Genomic DNA, 11,013 nt, shown 5'->3' on the forward strand with positions numbered 1-11,013 from the left:
GATGCCGGCAACCACGAGGAGTGGGCGGCGTACTTTGAATGCCGGCAGGCGGAGCAGCTGGCCTCCATCAACAACGCGCCAGTGGTGAGGGGGCGCAACTACAGCGACGGCCGCCTCCTGTGGTGGGGCGCCCCCGGCCGCATACTACATGCCGTCCTCGAGTACCTTGAGGACGGCAACGATCCGCCGCTGACGTACCCGGCCGCCCCGGTCCCCCGCCGGAGTTGCGGTGCATGGCTTCCAAGGAGGATGTTGGGCGGGTCCTCCTCCCACTCCTCCGGGTCGCCGGCGCTCTTCAGCATCAAGGCCGAACCGATGGAAACACTGCTCGGCCGACGCAACCGCATCGTCGTCATCAACGAGGGCGGCGACAGTTCCTCGGGTCCAGCCTCCCGACTCGTCAGACCGAAGACGGAGCCGGGGCTCGGCCCTGTGAAGCGCGAGCACGACGACGAGGCCGCCATGAAGTGAGCGCGGGAGGACTGGACGCGGATGGAGATGGAGCGCCAGCGCCACGCCCTGGAGGAGATCGTCGCTCAGCGCCGTGGCCGCGGCGAGGGATGCGTCATCGTTCTCGACGACAGCGGCGACGAGGTGTCGCCGCTGGCCAAACCAGTCCGTTAGGGGACCCCGGGCAGGGGTTCAGCAGGGACGGCCACGTGAAGGAGGAGGACGATGATGGCAGCGACTTCGGCGTGTTCAGCGAGTTCTTCGGCGTGTAGGCGTGGCCGTTTTTTTTTCTTCTTTTTAGTAGATTTATTATTATGTTTCTGTATGTAAAAAAATTGTGAACCGCCTAAATATCGCCGAATGTATGTCGTGTTTGCCGAAATTTGCCCAATTATGTTTTTAATTCTTTTTTAAAGAGCATCTAGGGCCGACCTGGGGGCGGCAGCTAGGAAGCCGATCGCCCCCACGCTGAAAATATCATCGTTTCGCCCCCCAAGCGGCGTTTTTTTCTAGCCCCTGGGATGGCGAACGGTTGGAGATGCTCTTATACTGCTCGCCAGGGCGGGATGCTTGCTTGTCGACCGCCCGCCCTGCGGTAGTGGACGGTGGCCTCAGCGCCGAGTCCGACGACGGTGCGGCAAACTAGTTGCTTGTATCCTCGCCATCGTTCACTACAGCCGCCACAACGTGTGTGTTATGGATTGCAGCCGCCACAACGTGTGTTATGGATAGATGTTAATCTTAATCATATCCCGTGCAGGCAACCAAACATGGTGTAATTGCATGAGCCGAGTCAGGCAACCAAACGACATGTCAAAATTGCTCCCCTAATGCGAGAGACCTAAATGCAGGCAACCAAACAATGCAGATGTTGACTTTTTACCTATTTTCCTTCGAACAGGCTCGGTTGAGCTAGCCAGGCCCAACTCCCGCCCCAAACGCATGGTGCATGTCAAATGTGGTTATCTTTCTATGCATGATGGTATAATGAGTTGACATATTGGGAGAATTAGAGTTAGCGTGATCTGACTATTTAGGTATATATGACACTTGTTACATCATCAACCATTTAGATATACAAGATACCCATTACATCATGATGTTCTCGCATTGCCTTTTTCGAAGTAAAAAAATCCATACTTTTTTGTTGGAGAAACATATTCAATACAAGGCTCAAATAGACTCTGGTGGAGAAAATCTATTTTACTACTTCCTCCGTCCCAAAATAAGTGTCTCAACCTTAGTACAAATTTGTACTAAAGTTATTACAAAGTTGACACTTATTTTGGCACGGAGGGAGTACATGTCAGAGAGTAACGTCCCATCCATCTCCAATGGAAGGAAACCAGGAACGCAAAAGTAGCCATGGTGGCAAAGCAATCAAGATCAACGGACAGAGACCCACGGACAGAGACCATGTGAAGTTTGTGACCTATCACTGAGTTCTAAGGACTGCCTAAGCTCAAAATCAAAATGTCAGTCAATGATGCTCAAGTGCTGCATTCTATTTTCTGGCGTTTTGACTGCTGTTCCGACTGCTTCATCCACTCCATGCACTCCTCCATAGTTCCCTGAGGATGCGCAAGCTGCCACTTGACTAGCCGTTGTTGCTGGGAGAAAGTGCACATCTTTGTGTTAAGTAAGAATGCACAGGAACTGGAATAGTATGATCAGTTGGTTTACAGGGGGTTCATACATACCCATTTTCCAATCAAGGGACCTCCGGACTTGACCTGCATGACCCCCATAATGGCCTTTCCATCAAGCAACGGCTTCATTTTCCATACGCCATCAAGATCTGGTCAAGTGGAACAACAAGGTATAAATCAGGAGGTAGTTATGTGAGGAACACATCAACTATCATGATAGGAAACTAAAAATATCATTAGGTAAGTTCTTTACCAAGTTCAGTTATTGATCGCTCCACACTGATGTATCTCTCTTTCATTTTATCTAGTTCATCCTGCTTGCCGAGGGAATCGCTGGCATTGCCCACTTCTGGATAGACAAGAGTTGAGATAAACAGTGCCACACGCCAAAAACCTTTTATTTCACGAAGTATAAGTCCTGAAATGCTCAAACTGTCAGAAATTTTATCCAGTAACACAAGGAAATAAGAATACTGCAAACAAATTGATCCAATACCCTAACAAGTTAAATCAAAAGATATCATGTGCCTAGAATGCCCATAACAAGACCATCAGAAACTTCAAATTTTAAGGAACTGACCAATATGAAGGACATTCCAAATTTAAAAATAAGGATGGCCAGCACTAACCTGCAAAAACACGTTTCACTAAGTCTGTTGGTATCTCTAGATATTCATCATCCAGCTTCTCTTTCACAGTTTCCAGATTCTCATTTGACTCCAGGAGAAGAATTAATTCAGCAAACTTTTCACTCGCAACATGTATGTTCACAATCTTTCAACACAGAACAGATAATGAAAAGTTTTTTTTAATTAAATTACACAACACATGCAAGCATAAACAATTGCTTTCGAGATTAGGCCTGCTCAATAAAGTGTACCGTGTCAGCATCACTAGCTTTCAGCTTTAGAGAGTACCGAATAATATAGCTAACAACTGGAACCTGCAGATGACACAACAGACCTGTTATAGTACTTCCATAAAACAGTAGAGGGCAAATGAATGTGATGATTATCAAGCTGTTTAGTTTGTTAACAAATTTACCAACCTCCAAGAGTTTCTTTCTAAATAACATAAACCATTTTATACCTTGCAAAGAACCCGCCGTCTAACCAAAAGTTAAGCTAGACTATCAGGCAAAGATTAGCACCTCATGTTCGGCTTCAGATGAAGCTTAACCTGTCCGGAAAAATATCTATTTCTATGAAACAAGCAAGCGTACCCAGGTAGACACTTGCAGAGCATTGAAGAGTGTCCGCAGGGTAGACTATAATAGAATATTTGACCTGCTTATGTACATACTGTTTGTATTAGGAAAAAAGATAATGCATGAGTTAGATGATTTTATTCCTATGTTTAGTGTAGGAAAAACGGAATATGGTCATGATGGCCCAAGCCTGCTCTCTCCGATCAGTCTAGTTATGAGTTTGTTCACTTACACCATTGCAGAAAAGTCGATGACTTAGTCAACCAAAGAACATCAAGCGTATACAGAGTTTTGCCCTTCTAAATAGTTAAATGTTTGGATTTAGACAAATCTGGAGGATGCCTGAGTTGGATGTTACCTTCTTTGATTTTTTGTCCATGTAGAACATATTTCGAACTGGAGTAAATAGCGCGCTATACAGGCAAAGCCTTTGCTGTTCATCCTAAAAATCATAGTAAATCTTAAGAGTTAGGAAAACAAAATAGCATCCATAAAAGCCAAGTATGTGTTTCTTGGTAGCCATTGCACATAACTTGTAGTAAAGTTGCCTACCATAGTAATTCTAGATACAGTACTATACTAGTGAGAAACTTCTATAATAGATTTTCTGAATTACAGTGCTATACAAAATCAACTATAAGACTGCAACGAATCTATAGAGAGATACTTGAATGATTTAGAGCAATATTTTGTACTCCCAGCGGTCATGGTTCGATCAGGTTCAAAAACATTCTATAAATGCCTTAAGAATTCAAAACTGTTACAGAGAAGAATCAGAATAATGTTGGTTCGTTATAAATTATTTCAAGGTTACTTAAGTTTTACTTTCGGTCATATGCATTTCAATGTCAACACAGGAAACAGCTTAAAATAACATGCCATGCAAGAAACATGATTTTGGGGGTGTTATTTAACAAGATATATGATCAAAACTCCGCAGACCTGTGACTTGGAATCAGAACCACCACTGAACACAGAACGGCCAATAGAATGTGCAAGATTCCATGCTGCTTCAAGATGTGAAACACAAAGCCTGAACCAACAGAAAATATGAGCTATTGGAAACAAATAGACAAGTGCATACTAATTTGTAAAAGTCTACCAAGTCAAAAAATCTGAAATGTAACTGTGTGACATATAGTTGGGTACTTCCATATTGCATGTAGTCCAAACATACATACTAGCATACTAGAACAGATACATACCAATCATGTTTGTCAAGAGCTGGAGGCTCTAGTTTCTCAGGAAAAGCAAAAACAACATAAAACAATCCCAAATCATGGATATGGCACAGTGCATTGACAGGGTGTTTGTCTGACATCATGAGGTCTACCTGCACAATATGCAAACTACAATATTAGTGACCTGGGGATTTGCTTGGCGTCACTCAATACACAATGGCGAAATTCCGTTACTTATACAAAAAAGCAGGAAGAAGCAAGGAGGCATCGATTGACAGTTAGTGTAGAAATCAGACCTCATGACCAATTCGTTCTCTGCTAATCTTGCTACCAAGTTCAGACTTCACCTTTTCATCAGAAGCCGCTTCTTTCAAATCTTCAGCTAATGTAAAGCTGAATCTAGCAGCTGCCAGAGATGAATATTAGCATATGCAAAGAAAATAATACTAATCCAAGTCACTGTCACACCCTTTAATTATACGCCATAGCAGGCATTTGCACTAGCAAGCAAGTGGGCAAGATTTCAACTTATCAGAGAGAGAAACACTTTATAATGTTTTCAGCTAAGATTACCTAAGTAGAAATGGCTTGAAGTTAAGATGCTATTAGCAAGTCAAACTTATCATGAACACCTCTAAAATCATAAAATTATAGAAAGTATTAGTACTCATAATAAAATTAGAAAAAGATCACCCGAACTATTTGAGATTGATCACAGGACATACCAAACCGAATTGCTCTAAGAACCCTGAGGGGGTCATCCAGGAAAGTTGACTTGGCAGGTAAAGGAGTATCAATGAGGCCCTTTTTCAGATCTTCAAGACCTTCACATAGTATGGGATCACCATGAGTACATAACAGCGAGAATTTACAAAATAATGACATGGGTTTAGAAACTAGTAATAGCAAAGAAACTAACCTCTTCCAGTTAAATCTTCCACTGATTTAGTGTTGATATTGAAGAATAAGCTGTTGAAGTTTGGATTTTAGAAAGACTAAATAGGGAACTAAGTTAAACCTTGAAATCAACATTGTAGCAATGAAAGTATGACATTACAGAATACCAAATTCATTTTGAAAATAAATCACATGGCATTACCTATTGATTGTTAGGTCCCTGCGGAGTGCATCTTCTTTGGCTGTTCCAATCTCCTGCACATTACAAAGCATGAGATAGCTGTAAATTGCTTGTGCCTTGCGACAGATTATCAAAAGTAAAGAGATGAATAAGAAACAAAGAAGTTGCAAATACTGAGCCACCAAACATAAGTGTATCAAATTACAAGTGAATCAACATATATTTTAGTAGTTTGCCACGTCGAAAATACACACGGCAAAGTAAAAGACTTTGAAAAAGATCAAGACATGCAAAGAGATAATGTTTGTGCATAAGCTCAACAAAATGAGTACAAAAAGTAATGCTAAATGCATGTGCATACCACAGTAGGAATACGACTGTTTTCAGCGTACTTTTCGGACCTCAAGTTGACAAAATCAATCCATATGCCATATATAAGCATTCTTGCAGTTTCCAGGTGCTTGGATTGATCAGGGTTGCTGCCAAAAAAGAAGGTATAAACAGCCGCAGTTACATGATAAAATGCAAGGAACATATACAGAGTACTCTGTTTGCATTAAACTGTGACGATTTCCTTGTTCCCATGCATACGCAATTGACCTCAAAGAAAATTATATTGTATAAAAGCATAAAGGTCAAAAATATACCACCACCACCCCCCCCCCCCCCCCCCCCCCCCCCCCCCCCAAACACACACACCCCAGCCCATGCCACAAGCACACACACAGGTGAGCGCACATGCAGCCCTGCCACAACTAAGAGGGCTAGGGGAGTAACCCGGTTCGAAAAAGAATTCTCATGAGTGGCCAGAGTCACCCAAGCACACGAAGGGCAATCAGAATACAACACGGGAATACAAAATCAACCTACTTAGTAAAAATGGATATCAGCAAACAAAAAGCTCCTGAAATAATATTGGGAGTGTCAGAATTATAGTAATAAAAATTTCATACCACTGGATAACGCCGATTCCTTTCTGCTCTTCACCCATGAATTTTGAGTACTCATTTACTCTCTCACAGAAATTTTGGCCCGTCATATTATCAAGTGCAATGTCAATGTCAGCAGAGCCTTTCCCCAATAGCTGCCAAGAATATGCCAAAGCAACAGTTAAGTCCCAACACTACCAAACCATCATTCCATAAAATATAAGCAGTGTTAATTCTTTCTTTCTTGCAAAAAGATGGAAGTTCATGGTATGATCCTAGTCCTCCAGAATCTCCAGAGATTTCTAGTCAGCTCATAGCAAGCATCATGCAATTGTTTAATACAAAATGCAACATTCAAATAGCACAGCCCAATATAACAATCCAAAATGAACATGTCACTTCTGCACTTCTTTACTCTTTATGAGAAAACAGTCAGTTATCCTAGTTTAATTGCCCATATTTAGCTTCACCCCACCCCCCAAATTTTCCTCCCACTAGCTCATATTTGCTCTTGGATGGGCAAGTCTCAAGAAAAATAGGGAGCAGCCGCAGTCTTCCCACTCGACCACCTCCTTCCTGCCCAACACCGACATCGGTCATCCCCGGTCCCCATCCCAGTCGCACCCTCGCCGGCGCCGAAGACCCACCGCCAGCAGCCAATTCCAAGCCGCAAGCTCTGAAACGCCGGCGGCAAGGGAAGCCATCCACCCCCACTGGTCGTTCGGATGGACAAAAAAAAAGCAAAAACCACAAAGAAGAATGGAGTTGTTGGAGCATACAAGAGCTCATGGCGATGGTAGAGGTGAAGAGGGCATTGGCGGCTGAAAGGAAGGAGGAGGAGATAAGTTGTTTCTGCGAGATAAAGATGATGGAGGAGGGGAGGTGGAAGGCAAAGGCGGTGGCTGAGGAGAGAAAGGCTCGATCGGAGGGGAAAAAGGCTTGAAACTGAGGAGCAAAGGCTTGCACCGGAGGTCGAGGGAAAAAAAGAAGAAGATGAAGAGTGAGGAGCAAGGCTAGCATTGGAGGCCGAGGAAGACAAGAACAAGAGGGTGGTCGAGGAGCTTGCTATAATGTTCATGGATCCAAGCAAGATGGGCGAGAGGACGAGATAATACTGGGAGTTAACTCGTGGGGACATCTTGGCTAAGTCATTTGGTGGTGGTGGCAGCAATGGTGGAGGCGGCAACAATGGTGGTGCCGGCGGGCTGGCGCAAGTGCATGAGCCCCTTATGAGCTATGATTACTTTTGATCCACCATGTGTTTGGTGGTTTTTTGGAATGAACTATTCCTTTTGGCACAAATTATGGTAATGTTTTAGTTGTTTGTTGGATCAGATTAAGTTTATTTATGCTCGTAGTAGAATTATGATGTGGTCTGTTTGAATTTTTTTATGTTTGTATAGAAATGCGGTGCATTTATTTGGATTATTTGCACAAACGTTTGGATAAATTGACAAAAAAATGTGTGTAGGGGGGAAGGGGATTAAGTTTTGGGATGGGTTAATTGACCAAATGTTTAATTCCCTAAAAAGGGAAATTAACGGATGGGGAATTAAGATATGGGGATGGGGTAGAGCCGTAGAGATGCCCTAATCTACATCATTCAACAATCTCTTCACAAACAAATTCTGATACGCAGGAAAACAATGCGACATGAATATTGAAGATTTCCCAACATATCGTGCGAGCGACAAGAAGCCACGCCATAAACCCTACATATTAAACTCACCAGGCTTTTCAATTAAGCTCACCTTGTCCCGGACCCATCCCCCGGCGACGCGGAGCTGGGTGCCGAGTCCGAAGTGGCGGACGACGTCCAGCAGCCTAGCGAAGATCCGCTCCTCCTCCTCCGTCAGCTCCACGCTCTCCCTAACCTCCACGGTCTGCTGCTGCGTCCCAGCAGCCATGCCGGAGATACTGGTGAAGGCGCGGATAGGGATACTGAAGAAACTAGAGGCCCTCTGTGGGACGCCGGTGGCAGTCGTTCGAAAGGGCGGAGGCCTTGGGGTCTGGTGGCGACGGAGAGGGGAAAGGAGGCGTAGGCTGCCGCGAGGTGGGAGGAGGAGGCGGAGAGACATGCGGCGGGTTCGCTACCCCGGAAGGCATTCGTAGTTTCGTGGCCTCCTGCGCCGCCCGTTCGGCTGCACTACCACGGCCAGGACCTCGAAGCAGCCGTTTGATAAGATGCAAGACACATCAACAGTCCTGATTTGCCGAAGGCAAAACACGAACAGGAAAACCAAAAAAATAAAAAAATTCAAGGTTATAATCGTAATTCCAATGCGTCTTAGCAAGGAATTTATGGTCTGGACTGGGCCTAACTAACCGGATCAATCATGCTGTGCAAGTTGATTGGTCAGGTTCAGCCATACTGGAGTTTCTGCTGGTAGAATACGACGCGCCACTCCAAATCATGCCCAGAATAAATTGCAAGAAGATTATTGCTACTGGTTGTTGGTATATCTGGTGATTACGTCGACAACATACTCACCATGACTCTTGCCCACCATCTTCTCGATGGACTAGTTCAGTTCTTAGACTAGTTGGGAATCATATCAATTCAGTTAGTCGCAAGACGGGGAACATTATACATAAATGGACGAAGCCAGACCCAAGATTTATCAAACTCATTGTCGATGCATCATTTCATGCAGAGGAAGGCTCAGGTGCGACTGCTGCTGTTATTCGGGATGATAGAGGCCGATTTCTGGCGGCACAATGTAAATTCATACAGTATGCATCAGATGTGGTGACCATCGAAGCTATGGCAATGCGAGATGGCTTAAACATGGTGAATGCGATGGGGTTTAACAGAGTTGAAGCGGAGTCCGATTCTCTGAACGTGGTGAATTATTGTCAAGGCCAAAAGAAATGGTGGGATGCGGCAGCAACGTTTTTTGCGGAGTGCATAGACTCGGCTCCATTAGTAGGAAAGGTCATCTTTAAGCATATTTTTTGTGATGCAAATTGTGTCGCTCATGAGCTATCAAAATTCAGCTTTTGTAATAAGTCCGATAGAAGTTGGTCTGATGAACCCCCGGGTTTCTTAATCAGCCACCTTGTGAACGATGTAATAATTGACTAAGTTAATAAAGCTAGCCATGGTGGCCTTTTCCTCCAAAAAAACGTAATTCAGATTGATTTCAACATTAATTGTGTTTAATACATTTAATATTATTTTTTAAATTATGATTCATGCAATAACATGTTTTAAAATTATATATGATATGATGGATACATCATTGGAGCGGCGTGAGACGTTGGATATAGCTGATTGAATGACTCAGATCATTTTGGATTCTTGTAGCCTCCTTCATGTGGTCCATTTACCTCTTCTTAGCATCGATATTTGTCGTGGTTTTGTCGTGGCAGATGTCCTCGTGATAGGACTAAGTCTTGAGGTCATCGCAACTCGATGGTCGCTTGAACGGGGTTGATCGGGAACGAAAGACACGAGTTTACCCAGGTTCGGCCCCTCGCGGTGGAGGTAAAGACCTACTTCCTGCTTTATTGATATTGCTGAAGACCTCGATTACAAGGATGCGGATTCGCTAACCTAGCTTTCGAGAGATTGCAACTTAGTCTTTTCGACCTGGGGGGTCCCCTTTATATAACAGGTCGAGTCCCCAGGTTTACAACAAAGCTCAGGTCGTGATAACAACTCGTATCCTATTCTAATTCTTATTGTCTTGCTTCCCAAGAAAGTACTTCCATATGGGCTTTCTGATCGAGTCGGCCCACCTTCTTCAGTATAAGTTGGCCCATGGCCAGGTCACTTCACGGGTCTTCAACCCGTTTCTTGGTTTGTCTCCTTGACCCATTGAGCAGTACGACCCATAGTGCCTTCAGGCCTCAGCCGGGTCGTATACAGGGCTGGGTCATGGTCAGGGGAAATATCCCCAACATTAGCCCCCCCCCTCCAGTTTAATTTGGATTCATCCATGTTAAACTTGTCCTGAAAATAAGATGAATAAAAACAAAAAGGTGAACGATTAAGCTCTGGATTTCTCAAACCGGCATCGCACCATCCCTCCATTGCTTCTTATCTCGCTTCTTTATGACACTTCTGGCCGGGTCAAACTCACATGCCAGGTCATGTAGCTTGTTCCACACTTGTCATTCTGTGCCTCCCATACCGTGACATCACTTCACGGATCTCCGGAATCCCCACGTGACATCACAACGAATCTTTGAGTGGGTTTGATAGGTGCAAGAATCGAGGCACTTTTCCATCCGAAATTTATCGCACCGCCTGGGATTTTGCTCCAGTCGTTTCGGTTTCTACCCTCCTTATAAATAGGCCCAAGGACCCCCAGAGTTTACCCTTTACCCTCTGTGCTCCTCGTGCTTCTTCTTCCTCTCGCTCCCGATGCCACTACGCCCTTTCACGCTCGCCGCCTCCGACGACAACTGCAACAACAGAGCCACCGTCGCCGGACCTCCATTGAAGCCGCTGCGGCCGCACTCGCAGAGCTCGAAGCCTTTGAATCTTCCTTTTCGCAAATTTGTAAGTGTTCCT

General features: G+C 44.4%; 1 protein-coding gene across 1 annotated transcript; it reads right to left on the reverse strand.

Annotated features, from left to right (window-relative positions):
• Window positions 1-1,539: 1,539 nt before the first annotated feature.
• On the reverse strand, window positions 1,540-8,645 carry LOC125508419 (tRNA nucleotidyltransferase cca2-like). Its single transcript, XM_048673129.1, has 15 exons — window positions 8,246-8,645; window positions 6,519-6,649; window positions 5,927-6,044; window positions 5,587-5,639; window positions 5,407-5,456; window positions 5,213-5,311; window positions 4,784-4,893; window positions 4,512-4,639; window positions 4,249-4,339; window positions 3,665-3,748; window positions 2,980-3,042; window positions 2,729-2,873; window positions 2,353-2,517; window positions 2,151-2,248; window positions 1,540-2,060 (listed from the first exon to the last, which is right to left on the reverse strand). The coding sequence occupies exons 1-15, from the start codon at window positions 8,570-8,572 to the stop codon at window positions 1,941-1,943; spliced, it is 1,782 nt and encodes a 593-aa protein (XP_048529086.1). The 5' UTR covers window positions 8,573-8,645; the 3' UTR covers window positions 1,540-1,940.
• Between the last annotated feature and the right edge of the window lie 2,368 nt (window positions 8,646-11,013).

This window comes from Triticum urartu, chromosome 5 (assembly GCF_003073215.2).
Source record: "Triticum urartu cultivar G1812 chromosome 5, Tu2.1, whole genome shotgun sequence".
Lineage (NCBI taxonomy): Eukaryota > Viridiplantae > Streptophyta > Magnoliopsida > Poales > Poaceae > Triticum > Triticum urartu.

Bases quoted from the DNA above. Each gene is read 5' to 3' on its own strand.
- LOC125508419 (XM_048673129.1), bottom strand. From the start codon at position 8,572: ATGTCTCTCCGCCTCCTCCTCCCACCTCGCGGCAGCCTACGCCTCCTT. The intron at 5,312-5,406 runs GTTAGTTTCTTT...TACTATGTGAAG, and splicing joins GGAAGATTTAACTGGAAGAG to GTCTTGAAGATCTGAAAAAG. The intron at 2,874-2,979 runs GTACACTTTATT...CTGTGTTGAAAG, and splicing joins AAGCTAGTGATGCTGACACG to ATTGTGAACATACATGTTGC.